Raw genomic sequence first — 22,674 nt, 5'->3', positions numbered from 1 at the left:
AAATGGAGGGTTACAGAAATGGGGTAGGAGATGGGTCTGGATGGGATGCTCTTCAGAGAGTTGGTGTGGACTTGCTGGGCCACATGGCCTGCTTAAAAGCAAATGTGGTAAAGATTAGTGGAATGCCAAAGGATTGGGAAGCCTTTGAAAACCTGCAGAGGATAAATGAAAAAAGCATATAAGGGGAGAGAAGATGAAATACAAAAGTAAGCTAGCTAGTAATGTAAAAGAAGATTATAGATAGTATAAAAGGTTCGAGAGAGGCAAGTGCAGACATTGGACTGTTGGAAAATGAGGCTAGACAAGTAGTGATGGGGGACAAAATAATGGCAGAGGAATTGAATAGGTCCATTAGATCAGTTTTCATAGTGGAAGACACCAGCAGCATACCAGAACTTCAAGAGAGTTGTTGGGAGAGGTGAGTGTAGTGGCCATCACTCAGGAGAAGGTGCTGGGGAAGCTGACCGGTCTGAAGGTGGATAAATCACCTGGACCGGATGACCACACCCCAGCGTTCGGAAGAAGATAGCTAAGGAGATTATAGAAGCATTGATGGTGATCTTTCAGGCATCACTGGAGTCAGGGAGGGCGCCAGGAGACTGGAAAATGGCAAATGTAACACCCCTGTTTAAGAAGGGAAGGAGGCAGAAAACAGGAAACTGTAGGCCAGTTAGCCTGACCTCAGTCATGGGTAAGATTTTAGATTCCGTCGTTAAGTATGAAATTGCAGAGTACTTGGAAGTGCATGGTAAAATAGGGCAGAGTCAGCACAGCTTCATCAATGGGATGTCATGCCTGACAAATCTGTTAGAATTCTTTGAGGAGGTAATGAGCAAATTAGACAAAGGAGAGCTAGTGGACAAGATCTGTTTGGATTTTCAGAATGCTTTTGACAAGGTGCCACACAGGAGGCTGCTAAATAAGATTAGTGCCCATGGTGTTAGGGGCAAGGTACTGGCTTGTATAGAGGAGTGGCTGACTGGCAGAAGGGAGAGAGTAGGGATAGAGGAGTCTTTTTCAAGATGGTAGCCAGTGACTAGTGGAGTTCTGCAGGGCACCATGTTTGGACCACAACTATTCACATTATACTTTAATACCTGGACAAAGACAGTTTGGGCGGCATGGTGGCTCAGTGGTTAGCACTGCTGCCTCACAGCGCCAGGGACCCGGGTTTGATTCCAGCATCGGGCGACTGTCTGTGTGGAGTTTGCACATTCTCCCCGTGTCTGCGGTGGATTTCCTCTGGGTGCTCCGGTTTCCTCCCCACAGTCCAAAGATGGGCAGGGTAGGTGGATTGGCTACGCTAAATTGCCCGTAGTGCCCAGGGATGTTTAGGTTAGGTGGGTTAGACATGGGAAATGCAGGGGCAGGGGAATGGTTCTGGGTGGGATGCTCTTCGGAGGGACAGTGTGCACTTGTTGGGCTGAATGGCCTGTTTCCACACTGAATCTATGATTCAAAAGACATGAGGGCATTGTTGCTAAGTTTGCAAATGGCACAAAGATAGGTGGAGGGTCAGGTAGTGTTGAAGAAGTGGGGAGGCTGCTGAAGGACTTGGACAGCCTAGGAGAGTGGGCAAAGAGGTGGCAAATGGAAAACATGTAGGAAAGTGAGGTTATGCACTTTAGAATAGAGATGTGGACTATTTTCTAAATGGGGAAAGGGTTCGGAAATCTAAAGCACAAATTGGAAGTTTGAATTCAGGATTCTTTTAAGCTTAACATGCAGATTCAATAATGCAGGTCTCAATAAAACCTAATTCTTCTTTTTCTAATTCTTAAGTTGGCAGTTAGGAAGGCAAATACAATGTTAGCCTCCATTTCAAGAGGGCTAGAATACAAGGGCAGAAATGTACTGTGAATCTGTATAAGGCTGGTCAGATCACATTAAGAATACTGTGAGCAATTTTGGGCCTGGTATCTAAGGAAGGATATGCTGGCATTGGAGGTGTCCAGAGGAGGTTTACAGGAATGATCCCGAGGATGAAGGACTTGACATATTAGGAGAGGTTGAGGACTCAGGGTCTGTACTTGATGGAGTTTAGAAAGATGAGGGGAGATCTGATTGAAACTTACAGAATACTGAGAGACCTGGATAGAGTGGACATGGAGAAGATGTTTTCACTGGTTGGAGAGACTAGGACTCGAGGGCACAACTTCAGAGTGAAGGGATGACCCTTTAGAACTGAGACGAAGAGGAATTTCTTTAGCCAGAGGGTGGTGAATCTATGGAACTCATTGCTGCAGAGGGCTGTGGAGGCCGAGTCATTGATTGTATTTAAGACAGAGGTAGTCTCTTGATTAGTAAGGGGTCCAAGGGTTACAAGGCGAAGGCGGGAGAATGGGGTTGAGAAACATATCAGCCATGATCAAACGGCAGAACAGACTAAATGGACTGATTGGCCTAATGCTGCCCCTATATCTTATGGTCTTAAGAAAGGGAACTGGATAAATACTTGAAACAAAGCAGAGCAGGGATGTAGGGAAAGGAGTGGTAGTGATCCTATTTGGTGAGCTTTTTGAAAGAGCTGACATGTCACTGTGCACTGTATAGTTCTATGATTCTCGAATTGATAAATTACACTTAATTGAAATAGTCAAAGTTCTAAGTTTTGTGCAATGATTTGGTCCAACGCACATGTCATGTATTAAATTAAGAATAGCTTGAATGACAATAGACCAGAAAAGTAACAGAGTTCTCCAAAGAACATTCACTGTTATTTATACAATGTTTTGTCATAGATCCCACAATAGTCAAAAGTGTTTAAGGAAACTCTGGTTGTAGTTTTATAAATGGTTTACACTGAAATATACAATATACAGTCTTATTCTATAGAATATATGCTGTTATTTTTCTGATTATCAACCTAACTAACTTCAATTGTGTAACAATTATGATGCTGCATGTGTCAAACATTAACACATCATCAGTATGGATAAGGTGCTCAGACTGTGTCCGAGCAACCACCGTTAACTCCTGATTTGCATGTTGATCACATATCAGGTTGTGGTATCATTCAGGCTTAGGTCTGATACTCTACACTAACTTCAACTTGACATCCAGCATTCAGGCAATCTGTCTGACTTCATTTTGACATTCACACAAAGACATGTGCTCCTCCCCCTACTGCCTGCTGAAATCCAGGGAGGTGAGCTTGTAGCAGTCTAGTGCAGCAAATGGTAGTAGAACAAAAGACCCTTGTATCCAGCTCAGTGTAAATTACTGGAGGTAATTTACTTCAACGTGCTTTGACAGTACAGAATTTGAGTGTTGCTGGTAAAAGACATTTTGCACCTGTCAGGACATTTTGAAAAAATACAAATACTAGGGGACAATCAACATTTGTACTGCATGAGAAAATAATGCTAATTGAGTGGTGAGTGGATCCTGATTGGTAGAGGTGTCGACAGGAGAACATGCCTGTCAATAGTAATTGACATTTAACAGGCAGACTTTGTTTAAATTTTAACCTCAAGTTGATCCTGATTGTCAGAACATTGTCCTGAAAAATGAACAAGCAAATGATTATCATCTATTTTCTTGAATTAAAAGAAGCGTGGTGCATGTTCTTTCTGTCTACAAAGACAAGGCTCTGTGAATTAATATGTAGTGTAAAGACACATTTTTATTTCCTGTATTTGTTGACTGTAAACTTCAAAAAAAAAGGAAGATACTGCTATAAGGCAAAGACAGAAATCTCATGACACCAGGTTAAAGTCTAACAAGTTTATTTGAAATCACAAGCTTTTGAAGCGCTGCTCCTTTGTCAGGTGAAGTCACTTGTCACTTCACCTAACGAAGGAGCAGCACTCCAAAAGCTTGTGATTTCAAATAAACCTGTTGGACTATAACCTGGTGTCATGAGACTTATGATTTTCTCCACCCCAGTCCAACACTGGCACCTCCACATCATAGGCCAAAAAGACTATGCAAAGTCTGTGCTAACTCTGTTTTTTCCTTCAAAGATGCTGCTAGAACTGCTGAGCTTTTCAGGCAACTTTGTTGTTGTTCCTGATTTACAGCATCCGCAGTTCTTTCGGTTTTTAAACTGTGCAGAGATGGCTGTAGTTTTAATAAAATCATGTGAGTTGTACACAATGCTGTTTTCCCCTGAAACTGAAAGCAAAAAGCTCTCACCATGGAGCTGATCAGTTATGAGCTGCTTGGCATTGACATTCTGATTGGTGTCTGACCGCACGGAAACAGACCCTTTGGTCCAACCATCCATGCTGAACATAATCCCAAACTAAACTAGTCCCACCTACCTGGTCCTGGCCCGTATCCTTCTAAACCTTTCCTGTGCATGTATCTATCCAAATGTTTTTTAAACATTGTAATTGGACCCGCATCCACCACTTCCTCAGGAAGTTCATTCCACATGTGACTCACCATTTGTGTAAAAAATTTGCCTGTTATGTCCTTTTAAAATCTCCTTCTTCTCATGTTAAAAATGTGTCCCCTAGTCTTGAAATTCCCCATCTTAGGGAAAAGATAACTACCATCAACTCTATCTGTACCCCTCTTAATTTTATAAACCTCTATAAGGTCACCTCTCAACCTCCTATGCACCAATGAAAAAGGTCCCAGCCTATCCAGCCTTTCCTCCTAACTCAAACCTTCCATAACCGGCAACATCCTGGTAAATCTCTTCTGAACCCTCCCCAGCTTGATAATATGCTTCCTATAACTGGGCAGCTAGAATTGGACACAGTATTCCGGAAGAAGCCTCACCAATGTCCTATACAGCTACAACAAAACGACCCAACTCCTGTACTCAAAGGACTGAGCAATGAAGACAAGCGTGCTGAATGCCTTTTTAACCATCTTGTTCCATATGTGATGCAAACTTCAAAGAATTATGTACCTGCACCCCTAGATCCCTCTGTTCTACAACACTACCCAAGGCCCTACCATTAATTGTATAAGCCCTACCCTTGTTGTACCAAAATGCAATACCTCATATTTATCCAGATTGAACCCCATCTGCCAGTTTTCAGCCCATTGACCCATTTGATCAAGATCCCTTTGAAATCTTAGAAAACCTTCTTCACTGTCTACCATGCCACCAACTTTAGTGTCGTTTGCAAAATTACTTATCATGCTGTCTATATTCTCATCCACAATCATGACAAAGGAAAGAGGACCCAGAGCCAATCCCTGTGGGCTAGTGCAACAAAGAATAGCCTAGCCCGCAAAGAGAAAGCAACAAAAAAAATCCTTCTCCTTTGTTGAGACATTCTCAACCAGTGAATGAAAGAGAGTATCAGTATCCAAACAACTGTGTTTTAAAAGCAAAAGTGTAAAAAGGAATTGAAAGCAAGAAAGCAACTCATGGAATCCTGTGGTTCAGACTGGTGCTATCGAACTGTGTTTCCCTGATCTTGTTTCTCTTTTCACATCCTTAATATTCATGTCTTGTCTGTCTTTGTGTCTGTCCATATATGAAAGGGCAAATGTAAAAAGGAAGCGAGTTTAAGTTTTAGATTTAGTTAGCAATTTATATTTCCCAATTGCATAGGAACAGGCGTAGGACAATCAGTCCCTCGAGTCTGTTCCGCCATTCAATGAAATCATGGCTGATCTATGGCTTAATCCCATATACCTTTATTTGGCCCCTATTTCCCAATACTTTTGTTTCACAAAAATTTATCTATCTCAGATTTAAACTTAACAACTAATTAAGCATCCACTGCCGTGTGTGGAAGAGTGTTCCAAACATATACCACCCTGGGTCAGAAATGCTTCCTAACCTCTGCCCTGAAAACAGTGGCTCAGTGGTTAACACTGCTGCCTCACAGCACCTAGGACCCGTGTCTGAACCCACCCTCAGGTGACTGTCTGTGTAGAGTTTGCACATTCTCCCCATGTCTGCATGGGTTTCTTCCGGGTGCTCCAGTCCAAAGATGTGCAGGTTAGGTGGATTGGCCATGGTAAATGCAGGGATAGTGTCGGGGTCTGGGTGGGATGCTCTTTAGAAGGTTGGCATGGACATGATGAGCTTCCACATTGTAGGGATTCTATGATTTATGAACAGTCTGGTCCTAATTGTTAGACTATGCCTCCTAGTTCTAGGATCTCCCCGTGTTCTCCCTGTGTCTGTGTGGGTTTCCTCCGGGTGCTCCGGTTTCCTCCCACAGTCCAAAGATGTGCAGGTTAGGTGGATTGGCCATGCTCAATTGCCCGTAGTGATCAGGGATGTGTAGATTGGGTGGGTTATAGGGGGATGGGTCTGGATGGGATGCTCCAAGGGTCGGTGTGGATGTGTTGGGCCGAAGGGCCTGTTTCCACACTATAGTGATTCCATTAAAAAAAAAATCCCCAACCAGTAGAAATAGTTTATCAACCCTGTGTTTTCCTCTTAATATATTGAAGATTTTGACTAGATCACTCCTTATCCTTCTAAATTCTAGAGGAAACAGGCCTGGTTTGTATAATTTTTCCTCATAATTTAACTCCTGAAGTCCAGGTATCATTCTTGTAAATCTACGTTGTACTCCCTCCAAGGTCTGTACATCCTTCCTATGGTGTGGTGCCCAGATCTGCCCTCAGTACTCCAAATGGGGTCTAACCAGGGATTTTGTATAACTGCAGAATAATTTCTGGATCCTTATACTATAACTCTCTAGATATAAAGGTCAGAGTTCCATTCGCTTTCTTGATTATTTTCTGTACCTCTTCATGGCATTTTAAAGAGTTTTATACCTGAATCCCAACGTCTCTTTGGACATCCAGCATATTTAACTGCATGTCATCTAGAAAATACCCTGATCTATCCCTTTTTGGGCCCAAATGGATAACCTCATACTTGCTTGTATTAAACTCCTAAACTCCACCTGCCACAGTTTTGCCCATTTACTTAGTCTATCAAGATCCTCTTAGAGTCATAGAGTCATGGAAATATACAGCATAGAAACAGACTTTTTGGTCAAGCTCGTCCATGCTGACCAGATATCCTATATAAACCTAGTCCCATTTGCCAGTATTTGTCCCATATCCCCCTAAACCCTTCCTTTCCAAATACTCATCCAGATGCCTTTCAAATGTTATAATTGTACCAGCCTACACCATTTCCTCTGGCAGCTCATTCCATGCATGCACCACCCTATGTGTGAAAAAGTTGCCTCTTAGATCACTTTTAAATCTTTCCCTTCTCACCTTAAACCAATGCCCTCTAATTTTGGACTCCCCCACTCCTGGGAAAAGACCTTGCCTATTTACCCAATCCAGGGCCCTCATGATTTTATAAACGTCTAAAAGGTCACCTCTCAGCCTCCGACGCTCCAGGGAAAATAGCCCCAGCCTATTCAGCCTCTTCCTATAGCTCAAACCATCCAACCCTAGCAACATCCTTGTGAATCTTTTCTGACTCCTTTCTAGTTTCACAATATCCTTCTTATAGGAGGAAGATCAGAATTACCTGCAATACTCCAAAAGTGGCCTAACCAATGTCCTGTACAGCCGCAGCACAATCTCCCAACTCCTGTACTCGATGCACTGACCAATAAAGGCACTCATACCAAACTCCTTCATTGTCCTGTCTATCTGCGACTCCACTTTCAAGGAACTATGAACCTGCACTCCAAGTCTCTTTGTTCAGCAACAGTCCCAGGACCTTACCATAAAGTGTATAAGTCCTGCCCTGATTTGCCTTTCCGAAATGCAGCACCTCACATTTATCTAAATTAAACTCCATCTGCCACTCCTTGGCCCATTGGCCCATCTGATCAAGATCTCATTGTACTCTGAGCTAACCTTCTTCGCTGTCCACTGCACCTCCCATTTTGGTGTCATCTGTAAACTTACTAACAATACCTCTTATGTTCACATTCAAATCATTTATATAAATGACAAAAAGCAGTTACCATCTAACTTTATATCATTAACAAATTTGGATATATGACTTTCTATGCCATTATCCAAGTGGTTAATAAATAATGTGAATAATTGAGGTCCTAACACCATTTTACATGGACCACTGGTCACATCTTGCCAATTTAAATCCCTAACCGTTATCCCTACTTTTTGTCACCTAACACTCAAGCAATTTCACAGCCATGCCAGTGATTTGCCTTCTATTCCGTGATCTTCAACCTTGCTTAACAGTCTCTTATGTGGGACTTTGTTCTGGAAGTTCATACAAGCAACATTCATAGGTATTCCCCTGTCCACTACCTTAGTCATCTCTTCCAAAAACTCTGTGAGGTTTGTTAGGCATCGCCTACTTGTCATGAATCAAAGCTGGGTCTCCCTGATTAACTGAAAATTTGAGGTGTTCAGTTACACCATCTTTGATTATACACTCCAACAGTTTCCCCACCACAGATATCAGGCTAACCAGTCTGTAATTCCCTGGCTTTCCTCTGTCACCCTTCTTAAAAAGAAGTAATGTGTGGCTTTGGTTAAAGACAATTTGTTTGTTAAAAAAAAATGCTATTTTCTTGTTTTTTTACATAAACCTGGTGTTTTCTTTTAACCTGAGTTCATCAATCAGGCAAAATAGAGACTTTGGATTGTTCGACTAAATCTTTCCACATCTGTGACAACTCTGGGAACAGTGGGGCTTGATTTTCAGTGCACTACCCAGTGAGTCATGCCAATGTTTGGGAGCTGTGGCCAGGATTCTGGACAAAAATAATGTAAGATTGGGTGTGGAGTTGTTAAGTGGATAAAAGAATAAAAGGAAACACCAGGTTTGTACTATCAAAAATAAAATGTTAGAAACTACAAAAACCTTGCTACAGGTGAGAGAGATGCCCCTGACAAATGTATAAGAGATCATAAAAGCCAGATTAAATTGCCAAATAAGTTAGAAATGGAATTCCTGCCAGGGAAAAGAAGGCGAAAAATACGTGAAAGTCTGTCTCAGCATTTGGGCTCAATCGAAATTCAAGAGAGAACTTGTAAGAGGGGGTTCCTAAGGATTATGATACTGTTTTAAAAAACGCTATATTGGGTGCATATGAGTTAGTTCCCTGAAGCATGTATGTAAAAGTTTTGAAATTTAAGGGAACAGCCCAGGCAAATCAACATGGAATTTGCGAGGGTTATGCAAAGTAATTTTCACAGGTGGATACAAAGATTAAATGTTCTGAGAGATAGTTCTCATGAGCTTTACTAAGTACACCCCTGTCTTGGACCACAGCATGTATCCAAGCAGTTCTTTTCAGATTCAGTTAAATATAATTAAGAGAAGGCTTGACAACAACAATTTGCTTAAATACGAATGTTTATTCAGTAAGTATAATGATTACAATGGTAATAATAAATGGTTATAGTGGTAATAATAAATGGAAGAGAAAAAAAGGAACAAGTCTCACATGCCTCTGCCTTCGGGGATCCCTCAATGGCTGGTCTGGAGGCTTAGGTTCGTACCTGGCACTGTTCACGATTTCGAGCTGAGGTGAAGTCCAGTAGCAGCAGCCTGGAACGAAACTCTCTCCCTCTTATACAGTGTGACAAACAGCCAGCACAAAGAAAGCAGATACAGAAAGACAAAGCTGCTAGCTGGTACAGAAAACACGGATGGGAAAACAAGTGCAGGTGTCACCTTCTGCTTGTAAAGGAATGTTCACAGGACTCACTCACGCAGCTTGTTAAGTATTATTCTAAAATTTCCCAGCTTATTTTCCAATCCTATACAATCCATTTTCTCATGCAGCTGTTGAATATCATCATTAACTTTTAGCCCTTCAGCCCATCCTATACATTCCACCCCGTTGATATTTGACAACACGTTACAATTGCAAATGCAGACGCAAAACAGCAACAGCCGCATGAGAATGTATAATAAGAGTATGTAATCTACACCAAAAAATTAAAACTGCAATGAAAATAACTATCATCAATACGAATAAAACGACAATGGGGTGTATCATCAAATTAATGACGCAGTGGCCTTTTTCATTAGATTAGGTTAAGCAGCTGCCAACTGATGAATCATCCACAGCAGCGTCCATAAATTCACATGGTTCTGTGAAGAAATCATACCTTATCAGTTTACAATCATCGACACTTCACTCTCTTTTTGTTAATTTCCCTCTGTCTATACGCTCTGGTGCTTTCTGCCCCATTATCAATATCGATTGGTATCACTTTGTCCATGAGCAAGTATCTCACTCCGCTTAGGCAAGTGTTGTTGGTTGTGTACCCACATATTTCCCCTGTACAAAGTTTGTCAGACGTTGTAGGTGTACTGGGAGGATGTAACTGGCCACCCCCTTGGAACATTCTACTCATGGGTGTCCCTCCTTTCAGAGGCCAATTGCTCAGATTATACAATGCATGTGGCAGCACTTTGAACCATCCATGTAATGTATGATTAGGGGTCATTAATTTAATTTGCTGTTTTAATAACCCCTTCATTCGTTCTACAAGGCCCACTGCTTGAGGGTAATAGGGAATGTGAAACATCCAATGTATCCCATTGCTGCACCTGCTGGCCTGCAAAGTGTGAGCCATTATCTGACGGTATTTCTGATGGTTCACCATAGTAGGATATCAACTGTTCTAGGCCCTTAACAGTGTTACTCTGATTCGCTTTGGTTGTCGGGAAAGCTAGCGTTAGCCCAGAGTAGGTGTCCACAACGGTTAACAGATGTTGATATCATTGTTGTAACGGCAATGGGCCAACATTGTTAATCTGCCAGGTTTGAGCTAGCCGACCCTCCTCACTTGATTTGTGCCATTAGCTTTCTCAGCAGTAAGACAAGCTTTACCTTTTGACATATCTCACACTTGCCGATGTTTTCTTTCACCAGGTTGGCGGGTAAATGCGATCTCTTGCCCATTGCACAGTGCCGTGACATCCTAAGTGTCCTGACTTTCCATGAACCTATTTTCCAGTGTGGTACTCTTCAGATGTACTTTCAACCGTTCTGGTTTTTACTATTCCATCCATGATATTGTTGTGATCAGCAGATTCCGAACCATCCTTCACATGGGCATCAACATGGTACACAATGTCTTTGCCCATATTTGTTTCCATAGTTCTGTTCCCCACAGGGGCTTTCCAGTGATCTTCCAGTCGTGTGACTGCCAGGTTGGCATCCATCCAGCCATTCCATTGGCCACTGCCCATGAGTCAGTATAAATGTGCAGAAACTGACTCTCTTCTTCCAGCGCTAGGACCACAGCTGCTAATTCAGCGCACTAGCTCAATACCCCACTATTCTTCACTATGGATAATCATCTGTGTGGGAGGGATTAAACGCAGCTGCTCACCACCGACTTTGGCCATTCTTCCAGGTGGCTGATCCATCAGTGAACCAAGCACAGTGATGAGTATCTTCAGGCTTCAGGGTTCAAAAGGAACCCCCATTGAATGGGAGATGCAGGTATGGTCCAGTTGGGACTTGGAGCTTGTCCGTCTGGTGGGTATTCAGCTATTTGTTCATGGAGTTTGGCAACCCTTTCCTTTCTTTTCTTGGCTCAATCAGCTATGTACCATTTCAGTTTTACAATGGAGCTTTGTTATGCTCTCCTGGCCTTGTGGCTCATAACGTCCAATAACGCCCATGTCAGGATTGGTAATTCAGGTCTGAGGAGAACTTTGTCCTTGCCCATCTGTCCTTCAGTTTCTACTATCGCCCAGTAGCAGGCCAGAAGTTGCTTTTCAAATGGTGTGTAATGTGTAGCTGCTTCAGTCAGTTTTCTGCGCCAGAAGCCCAAAGGTATTGCTTTCCCCTTTTGTCTCTGTCATAAGCTCCACGTGGCTACATCTTGTACGACTGGTATCCAAGGGTCTGGGGGAAGTGCTAGTGCTAAGGCCTCCTCAGTGGCCAAAAAGGCTTTCTGTTGTTTATCGCCTCATTCAAACTGAGCTTTCTGTCGAGTAACAACATAGGTTAGGGATAGAACGTGATGGATGTTGAGGTTAGGGAATAGATGTTTGATTACTCTATGTCAAGTCAGCATAAGGAGGGGGGAAGTGTTGGGTATTCTAAAAGGCATTAGGGTGGACAAGTCCCCAGGTCTGGATGGGATCTATCCCAGGTTACTGAGGGAAGCGAGAGATGAAATAGCTGGGGCCTTAACAGATATCTTTGCAGCATCCTTGAGCACGGGTGAGGTCCCGGAGGACTGGAGAATTGCTAATGTTGTCCCCTTGTTTAAGAAGTAAAGCAAGGATAATCCAGGTAATTATAGACCGGTGAGCCTGACGTCAGTGGTGGGGAAGCTGCTGGAGAAGATACTGAGGGATAGGATCTATTTAAATTTGGAAGAAAATGGGCTTATTAGTGATAGGCAGCATGGTTTTGTGCAGGGAAGGTCATGTCTTACCAACTTGATAGAATTCTTTGAGGAAGTGACAAAGTTGATAGATGAGGGAAGGGCTGTAGATGTCATATATATGGACTTCAGTAAGGCATTTGATAAGGTTCCCCACGGTAGGCTGATGGAGAAAGTGAAGTCGCATGGGGTCCGGGGTGTACTAGCTAGATGGATAGAGAACTGGCTGGGCAACAGGAGACAGAGAGTTGTAGTGGAAGGGAGTTTCTCAAAATGGAGAACTGTGACCAGTGGTGTTCCACAGGGATCCATGTTGGAACCACTGTTGTTTGTGATATACATAAATGATCTGGAGGAAGGTATAGATGGTCTGATTAGCAAGTTTGCAGATGACACTAAGATTGGTGGAGTAGCAGATAGTGAAGGGGACTGTCGGAGAATGCAGCAGAATATAGATAGATTGGAGAGTTGGGCGGAGAAATAGAAGATGGAGTTCAATCCAGGCAAATGCGAGGTGATGCATTTTGGAAGATCCAATTCAAGAGCGAACTATACGATAAATGGAAAAGCCCTGGGGAAAATTGATGCACAGAGAGATCTGGGTGTTCAGGTCCATTGTACCCTGAAGGTGGCAACACAGGTGGATAGAATGGTCAAGAAGGCATACGGCATGCTTTCATTCATCGGACGGGGTATTGAGTACAAGAGTTGGCAGGTCATGTTACAGTTGTATAGGACTTTGGTTCGACCACATTTGGAATACTGCGTACAGTTCTGGTCGCCACATTACCAAAAGGATGTGGATGCTTTGGAGAGGGTGCAGAGGAGGTTCACCAGGATGTTGCCTGGTATGGAGGGCACTAGCTATGAAGAGAGGTTGAGTAGATTAGGATTATTTACATTAGAAAGACGGAGGTTGAGGGGGGACCTGATTGAGGCCTGCAAAATCCTGAGAGGTATAGACAGGGTGGATAGCAAGAAGCTTTTTCCCAGAGTGGTGGACTCAGTTACTAGTGGTCATGATTTCAAGGTGAGAGGGGAAATGTTTAAGGGAGATATGCGTGGGAAGTTCTTTACGCAGAGAGTGGTGGACGCCTGGAATACGTTGCCAGCGGAGGTGGTAGAGGCAGGCACGACAGCGTCATTTAAGATGTATCTAGACAGATACATGAATGGGCAGGGAGCAGAGGGATACAGATCCTTGGAAAATAGGCGACAGGTTTAGATAGAGGATCTGGATCGGCGCAGGCTTGGAGGGCTGAAGGGCTTGTTCCTGTGCTGTAATTTTCTTTGTTCTTTGTATATGAAGGTCTTAGTAACATGGTCGAGTGAGGTATATGTATGCGTCAATATCCAAGCAGACCTATAAATTTCTGTGCCTCAGTCCTGTTAGTTGGAGCAGCAATTTCCTGTATTTTATTCTTCCCTATTTCAGGAATGACTCTGAATGCCTAAAAATTGCACTTATTGTGCTGGTCGCTGTATCTCTTTTGGGTTCACTTCCCAGCCTCTGTCTCGCACATATTGTATCAGTGCAGCTAGAGCTTCTGCCACCATGGTTTCTGTTGGTCCGCGGATCAAGATGTCATCAATATAATGTGCTACGTGAATGTTGAGTGGCTACGGACACATATCGAAGTCTGAAGTTTTTGAGAAAATTTGTAGCTCGGGTTGTGGATGAGGTTGTAGACATGATCGCCGAGCCGGTGTGTTTGATTGCAAATGTTTTGTCACCCTGCTAGGTAACATTGTCAGTGTGCCTCCGGTGAAGCGTTGGTGTTCTGTCCCTCTTGTTATTTATATGCCTCAGTTTGCTGGGGTGGTTGGTATCACTTCCGGTTCTGTTTTTCAGTGGTTTGTATACTGGGTCCAGTTCAATGTGTTTGTTGATGGAGTTCCAGTTGGAATTCCTTGGCACATCTCACGAAGAGACTCGACCAATTCTCACTGGTCTCAATACACATGGCCAAAGAAGGACACAAATTCGACTGGAACAACATATCCATAATAGCACGAGCCAAGCAGAGGCAGGACTGGGAATTCCTGGAGGCTTGACCTCCATCAACAAACACATTGAACAGGACCCGATATGCAATTAATGATTCTGACACTAATGTAGGATTGTCTATTAGGATCAAAGTGTGACACATTTGTGGGTACCAGAAACTACATATATCAATGCACAGGGCCAGATCATTTGTTTTGTTTTGAATGATACATGCATTCAGAAACAGAGTCTTATCTTTTTACTGTTGTTTAAAAATTCTAGTCTTATTTGTTGGCTCATTCTTTAATTCAGACTCTCTATCTATTCTGTTTATCATTTTACATATTAATACATTTCTCTTTGGCTTTGACTCTATTCTTTGATTTACCATACCTCTCCAAATTTGACCCCTTGCCCACACAATTTAGTTTAAAATCGTCTCCATGTTCCTTATTCAGTTGGCAAGACATCGGTCTCAGCACAGTTCAGGTGGAGATCATCCCATCAGTACAGATTCAACTTCTCTTATTGTGGTGGCAGTGACCCAGGACCTGGAACCCACTTCTCTCACACCAGTATTTGACCCATGCATTTCTCTCTAATCTGTTTTGCCCTATTTCAATTTGCACATAGCTGAGGTTAAATGCAGAGATTATGACTTTTGAGGTTCTGTATTTTACTTTAATGCCTAGCATCAGGAGCGGCAATACTTAGTGGTATTATCACTGGACTGTTAATCCAGAGACTCAGGTATGAATCCCGCCAGGGCAGTTGACGAAATTTGAATTCAATAAAAAATGTGGAATTAAGAGTTAAGAATTAAGAATTGGTGGCACGGTGGCTCAGTCGTTAGCACTGCTGCCTCACAGCGCCAGGGACCCAGGTTCAATTCCAGCCTCGGGCGACTGTCTGTGTGGAGTTTGCACATTCTCTCCGTGTCTGCGTGGGTTTCCTCCGGGTGCTCCGGTTTCCTCCCACAGTCCAAAGATGTGCGGGATAGGTGGATTTGCCATGCTAAATTGCCGATAGTGTCCAGGAGTGTATAGGTTGGGTGGGTTAGACAAGGGAAAATGTAGGGGTAGGGGAATGGGTTAGAGTGGGATGCTCTTTGGAGGGGCAGTGTGGACTTGTTGGGCTGAATGGCCTGTTTCCACACTGTAGGGATTCTATGATTCTATGAAAAAGAGTGTAATGTTGACTGTGAATCCATTGTCGATTGTCGGAAAAACCCATCGGGTTCAGTAATGTTCTTGAGGGAAGGAAACTTACCTAAACTGGTCTACATGTGACTTGAAACCCACAGCAATGTGGTTGACTCTTAACTGCCCTCTGGGCAATTAGGGATGGGCAATAAAAGCTGCCCTAAATGAATTTTAAAAAGATCCTCATACTTGCAAAGTCTGCTTTCCCCACGTATGTCATTTATACCTACATGAACCATGATGACTTGATCCTCCCCCTTCCACTGGGAGTTCCACTCCAACCCTAGGCAGATGTCATGAATCTTGGCACCAGGCAGGCCACACGGCCATCCAGATTCATATTCTTGGCTGAGGAGAAAGGTGTCAAATGCTCAAACAATGTTAAACTACTAACGCTACAAACTACTAACTTTTTTCTCAATCCTCCCTCTTAAATGGCCTCCTGTACCACAATACCATAGTCAGTTAGCTCAGCCCTCCCCTGTAGCTGTCACTCTCATCCAGACAAGCTGAAGGAACCTCAAACCTGTTGGATAATTGTAAAGACTAAAGCTCCCGTGTTCATGCTGTCTGGGTTCCCTTTAAATGCTTCATTGTCCCTGAACATTGACCAAATCACAAGCTGACCTAACCCGAATAGGAATGACTGACTCCTGGTACAAAGAACATAGGAAAATTGTCCCATCTCTGATACATCACAGTGTTTGTGGTTGAGCCTCCAGCTAACAACTCATCGCTGAAGCCACTTGAACTAACAAACACTTATTGCAGACACGTTTGTTCTGGACCAAATAGATGTCCAGGAACTCCTACATGCTACAACTGTGACAAACCTGTCCTGCCATTCTTAACATGTTCCAAGGAACTACTTAATTGTTTTGTTCAATGTTATGTTTAATTCACTCAGAGATAGTAAGAACTGCTGATGCTGGAGTCGGAGATAACACAGTGTGGAGCTGGAGGAACACAGCAGGTCAGGCAGCATCAGAGGAGCAGGAAAGTTGACGTTTTGGGTCGGGGCCCTTCCTCAGAAAAATCCTTTACTCCTCTGATGCTGCTTGGCCTGCTGTGTTCGTCCAGGTCCACACTGTGTTATCTCTTAAATTTAATTCAGGTTTTATATGTTTTAATAAAATCCGAAAGAACTGCGGATGCTGTAAATCAGGAGCAAAAACAGGAGTTGCTGGAAAAGCTCAGCAGGTCTGGCAGCATCTGTGAAGAAAAATCAGAGTTAACGTTTCAGGTCTGGTGATCCTTCCTCAAAACTGATGGTAGCTGGGAAAACATCGATTTATATGCAGAAAATAGGGAGGGGGAATGGGGTACGGCATAAACGATAGGATAGAGCCCGAAGAGAGAGAAGAGCAATTGAAGAGACAAAGGAGTTGGTAATGATCTGGCTGGGAGGGTGAATAGTTCTAAATTGGGACTGTTAGTGGCTAACAATAGGTAGTGTGTAATGGCAGGCTATGTGAGAACAAGGCCTGGTGTGTGGGGTATTGGGCCAGGTCTTGGGAGAGTTTAGGCCCTAAAATTATTGAACTCGATATAGTGTCTGGGGGGTTGCAGGTGTTGTTCTTTCAGCTTGCATTGAGCTTTGCTGTAACACTGCAACAAGCCAGAGACAGAGATGTTGGCCAGGGAACAGGGTGGTGTGTTAAAGTGGCAGGCAACAGGTAGCTCAGGGTCTTTTTTGCGAGCAGAACGTAGATGTTCTGCAAAGCGGTCACCTAGTCTACGCTTTGTTTCCCCAATGTAGAGGAGGCCACATTGTGTGCAGCGAATGCACTAGATTAGATTCTGGGAAGTGCAGGTCGTGTTGCTTCACCTGGAAGGTATGTTTGGGCCTTTGGCTAGCGGGGAGGGAGGAGGAAAATGGGCAGGTGATGCACCTTCACCAGTTGCAGGGGAAGGTGCCATGGGGCTGTGGAGGGGTGTTGGGCATGAAGGGAAAGTGGACCAGGGCATCCTGGAGGGAAGGCAGACAGGGGAGAGGAGGGAAATATGTGTCTGGTGGTGGCATCTCACTGCAGATGGCAGAAATGGTGTCTGAATGATCTTCTGGATGTGGATGCTTGTGGGATGGTAATTAAGGAACCCTATTGCTGTTGCGGGAAAGAAGAGGAGTGAGAGCGGAAGTGCGGGAGATGGGTCGGATCTGGTTGAGGGTCCTGTTGACAACGGTGCTGGAGAATCCTTGGTTGAAGAAGAAGGTGGACATTTCAGAGGTTCCTTTGTCGAAGTTGGCCTCATCTGAATGTATGCGACAGGGACAGAGGAACTGAGAGAATGGGATGGAGTCTTTACAGGAAGCCAGTTGTGAGGATGTATAGTCCAGGTAGCTGTGGGAGTCAGTGGGTTTATAGTGGATATTAATGGCCAGTCTATCCCCAGAAATGGAACCGAGTTGAGAAGGGAAGGGAGGATTCAGAGATAGACCAGGTGAAAGTGAGAGCAGGCTGGAAATTGTAAGTGAAATTGATTAACTTTTCCAATTCCGGACGAGAAAGGGAAGCACCGATGATATCATTGATATATCGGAAAAAGAGTTGTGGGTGGGGGCCAGAATAGGACTGGAGCAAGGAATGTTCCACATGCCCCATGAAGAGACAGGCATAACTAGGGCCCATGCGGATACCCATGGCAACCCTTCTGACCTGAAGAAAATGAGAGGAGTTAAAAGAGTTGTTGAGGGTGAGCATGACCTCACCCAAGTGGAGGAGGGTGGTGGTGGGTGGGGACAGTTCACATCTTTGCTCCAGGAAGAAGCGAAGAGCCCTAAGACCCTCCTGGTGGGGAATGGACGTGTAAAGGGATTGCACGTCGATGATAAAGGAGGCAGCTGGAATCTGCAAACTGGAAGTTGTGAAACTGGCGTAAAGCGTCAGAGGAATCATGGATATACGTGGGCAGGAATTGGACCGGGAGAGAGAAGACTGAGTCAAGGTAGGAAGAGAAGGTTGGAAGACTCTGAGTTTTTCTTCAGAGATGCTGCCAGACCTGCTGAATCTTTTCCAGCAACCTCTGTTTTATATGTTTTAAATTTACCAGCAGTTCCTATACTATGCTGAATCTTAGGAGTAGCACAGACCTTAGTCACTTACCATATTCACACCAAATAACTAGCTTTTTCTCCTGTAGCACAGTACGAATCAATTCCTATTGTTGAAATGTTTAGGAAAAATAGAAGCAACAGAACACCTTGTTCCTTTCGTTTCATTCTGAGTCATTTAACTCTGGCATTTTATTATAAATAGTACTCGTACTAATTCAGACGAAGGTGGCTACTTTTATTGAGTGAGTCCAAGCTAACTCACTTAATTTGGTCTCAATTTCAGCTAGATCTTAATTAATGTCTCTTTCACTGGAGGCCTTGTTAATATCCTGCTTGAGGTTGGGGGGCAATTATAGAATTTAATCTGTACATTTCAGTTTAATGCCAATTAAACTATAAACTAAATTAGATCTGTACAAAATAAAAAATTAAGCTTTCTTGCTGAATAACTGCACACACTCAGGCCTATAAAGGTCACTGATGAAGCTTTTAAACAATGCTTATTAAAATGGGTTATTTAGTCATTATCACATTGGTGTTTTAGACGGTTTTTGGTGCACAAGTTGGCCACCACCCTTTGAAAGTAGTTAATTGGCTGTAAAGTGCTTTGTGCCATACTAAGATTAATAAAGGCTCAATGGAAATAAGCTATTTCTTGTAAGATCAATGCAAAATTGTGAATTTTATTTCCTAATATTCAACTATCTTGTTCCAAACCATGAACAAAAACAAAGCTGCTGGAAAAGCTCAGCAGGTCTGGCAGCATCTGTGAAGGAGAAAACAGCGTTAACTTCAATGAGTCTTCAATTCAGTTCAATGGCTCTCAACAGCAACAGTGCTTCCAACATTAGGAAATACCTTTTGTACTCTGATGAGTTTAGCAACCTTTTCTCTTATTTCCTTGGCTGCTAGAATATAAATAATTGGACTCAATAAAGGGCTTAAAGTAACATACACAAGAGCAGAGGCTATATGAATAATTGGGAGGCTGTGACTGACATAGAATAATGCAGAATAAAGGGCCATGGAGGGGAAAAATAAGCTAAGGACCAACAGATGGCCTATACAGGTGGCTGACACCTTTCTCTGTTCTGAAGAGGCAACTTTTACCAATTTACATATTTTAATATAAAACCAGAGAATAGTAAGAAAACTTAAAATGACAAATATCACATTTAAAATTAAATTGATAAATTTAACAGAGATTGTATCTGTGTAAATCAGGCTCACTACTGACAGCAACTCACAAAAGGAATTGTAAACTTCATTTGGACCACAAAATGGAAAAATAGAAGTTAAAACCATTGGAGGCAAGAAAGAAGCCATTCCTAGTACCCAGGTAAGACCTGCCAATTTGACAAAAAAAGCATCTCTTCTGAGGGACAAATAATGTTGGGGGTTGCATATTGCAACTGAACGATCATAAGCCATCACAGTGAGCAGCAATATCTTCACTGCCGATATACTGTGGAAGAAATACATTTGGATGAAACAGTTACCCCACAGAATAACTTTAATGTTGAATATAAGCTTCACCAACATTTGAGGAATGACTGAACTTGTTAACACCACATCCATTGCTGCCAAATTAGCAACAAGAAAATACATTGGTACATGCAACCGCTTGTCTGTCGTAACCATGTACAACATAGAAATGTTCCCAAGAACTATTAATATGTATACCGTAAGAAACAGGGACAACAAGCGTGATTGTAAATCTTGATGTTCTGGAAATCCAACAAGAATGAATCCTGTGACTGGATATCGTCTTTGATCTGATTTGGCCATTAACTGGTTTCCCCCTATTGAATTAATAATTGTGAGTGAGCAAGGTGGCACATTAACCTCATTGCATCTAATACAAACTAGCAGAGACCCACAAAATATCTGTGACCAAATTAGTATCTTCACTGCAACAATGCTCTTTAAAGGATATCTAGTTTCTCTTTTACCAAAGACTTTACCTGTGTCAAAATTACACATCTGACTCCAGTAATAAATACTCCTGAAACATTAGCCATGTATGAAATCAGCTGTGGATTTTTTTTTAAATTCACTCATGGGGTGTAGGCTTCTCTAGCTAGGTCAGCATTAATTGCCCATCCCTAAGCACCCAGACAGCAACTAAGAGTCAACAACATTGCTGTGGGTCTGAAGTCACATGTAGGCCAGACCAGGTAAAGATGACAGATTTAATTCCTTAAAGAACATTAGTGAACCAGATGGATTCCCACCCCCAAACAACAACTCTTAATTCCAGATTCTTTATTGAATTCAAACTCCACCATCTGCCATGGCAGGATTTGAACCCCAGTCCCCACAACATTAGCTGAGTTTCTGGATTGATATTCTAGTGGTAATACCACCAGGCCATTGCCTCCCTGATGAATACATATGATGTTAAGAGTCTGGCCTCATTAACTATTTAGAATGATAAACTATGAAAGTCTAGTTAAGATTTTTTTCTTCTGAGTTTTTTTTATTTGTTCGTAGGTTGTGGCCGTCACTGGCTGGGCCAGCATTCATCGCCATCCGCAATCCCCAGTGAACCGCCTTCTTGAATCATTGCAGTCTTTGGGGTGTGGGGTCATGCACAGCAGTGATTTTCAAATAGTGTGCCATAAAATGTACAAAGGTAATGAAAATAAATATAAAACATTTATTTATTACAACTCATAAAACACATGAAAATTAATCATCAAATTAAAAGCGAGTCAGTCAGGCCCCTGAACTGAGTGCGGTGAGTGGAAAAGATTTAGGGTCATGAGTAATTAGGAATAGTTCAGTTGAACAAATTTTGCAAATGTGTCTCTGTTCACAGTTAAAGACTGTGTATTTTTTTTTCCAGCGGATTTGAAATATTAATGCATTTGATCCTTGTTGTACGCATTATGTTGCAAACCTTTCCAGTAAGGCTGTAACTGCAGTAAATGTGACATTGTGAGCAATCAATTCAAGTGGAAAAAAGTGAACGTGCCATGGAAATATTTGTGTCATTGAAGTGTACCATTTTATTGAAAAGATTGGGAACCATTAACCCACAATGCTGCAAGGGGGAGAGTTGCAGGACTTTGATCCAGCATCACTGAAGGAATGACAATATGGTTCCACACTAGGATAGTGAGTGGCTTGGAGGGGAAAATTTCAGGTGGTGGTGTTCCACTGTATCTGCTGCCTTGTCACAGAGATCATGGGTTTGGAACATGCTGTTGAAAGAGTTCCATCACACTCCTGCCTTGTGTCTTGTAGATAGTGCACAGATTTTGAGGAGACAAGATGAGTTACTCGCTTGAGTTCAACGGTGTGGAAATTCCAGACTTTTAAATTTAATCCAAAATCTCACCATTTGGGATTTGACTCCATGTGGATTACTGATCCGCTGTCAATACCACAGAGTTGCTGCCTACTTTATTCCATTCAAAGTATATGTTTTTCTGATCATTTATGCCCAAGCCTCAGTCAATTAACTGGGTGAGCAAGTTGCATTGTAACTACAACCCAACTGAATTGCTGAAAGACACCTGCGTTCTGCTTAATGACATGTATCCAGTTGTCTTCTTTCCAAAGGCACAGGAAAATTCAAGTGGCTAATGACTACCACAGGCTGTTGATTGAAATGAAAAACACAAAACTATTTTGGAAAGTCCTCTTCTTTAAAAGGTGCTTAACTGTTCTTCATAACTGATAGCTATTGGCTTCACATGGTATATACTATTACTCTTAACTCATTGAGAGCTCTTAACAGTGGCAAAACACCAAATGTATCCTAAATGATTGCAATTGATTAATGTGCTGTTTATTTCAGTTTCATATTCCCAAGATACATCAGGTCACATTTCACAGGTTGTATACAGGTAGATTACATTTTATTTCCCATCACCAAATCACCAGAGGTTACAGATGGATGATCTTATCTACCCAAGATTGTAATCACCTGAGATCTTCAACGATCAGCAATAAGACAAAACAGTTTTTAAGTCCTGCCTTCTGATCCAGTATATTGCATCATCATCCAAAGAGTCTGATTAAACTTAAACGCCTATCTGCAGATGCAGAAAGTTAATTTTGCATACTTGATTGGGCACAGACCAGGCTCCTGAAAAATACAAAACGTTTTAAAATAATACAAAGTGTAACTACGCATATTATCAAAGAAAACAGTAAAATATATTTGAATCAGAGATAGCAGGAACTGCAGATGC

The 22,674-nt window shown here is 42.5% G+C and overlaps 2 protein-coding genes across 2 annotated transcripts in view; one reads left to right on the top strand and one right to left on the bottom strand.

The window, feature by feature from the left end:
- Nucleotides 1–21,089, top strand: part of LOC109912126 (coiled-coil domain-containing protein 80-like) — a 43,249-nt gene extending 22,160 nt beyond the window's left edge. The window contains exon 8 of the mRNA XM_048618952.1: nucleotides 20,966–21,089. The gene's annotated coding sequence lies outside the window, so the exon portion shown is untranslated. The remainder of the gene's footprint in view (nucleotides 1–20,965) is intronic.
- Nucleotides 13,693–20,260, bottom strand: LOC109912127 (olfactory receptor 6N1-like). The gene is made up of 3 exons (XM_048594171.1): nucleotides 19,347–20,260; nucleotides 15,607–15,628; nucleotides 13,693–13,848 (listed from the first exon to the last, which is right to left on the bottom strand). Exons 1-3 carry the CDS (start codon nucleotides 20,258–20,260, stop codon nucleotides 13,693–13,695), a joined length of 1,092 nt encoding a protein of 363 aa, XP_048450128.1.
- Nucleotides 21,090–22,674: the final 1,585 nt, after the last annotated feature.

Source organism: Rhincodon typus, chromosome 3, assembly GCF_021869965.1.
Source record: "Rhincodon typus isolate 14 chromosome 3, sRhiTyp1.1, whole genome shotgun sequence".
Taxonomy (NCBI): Eukaryota; Metazoa; Chordata; class Chondrichthyes; order Orectolobiformes; family Rhincodontidae; genus Rhincodon; species Rhincodon typus.
Note: the sequence above shows the minus strand (reverse complement) of the source record. Positions and strands in the feature narration are given on the sequence as shown.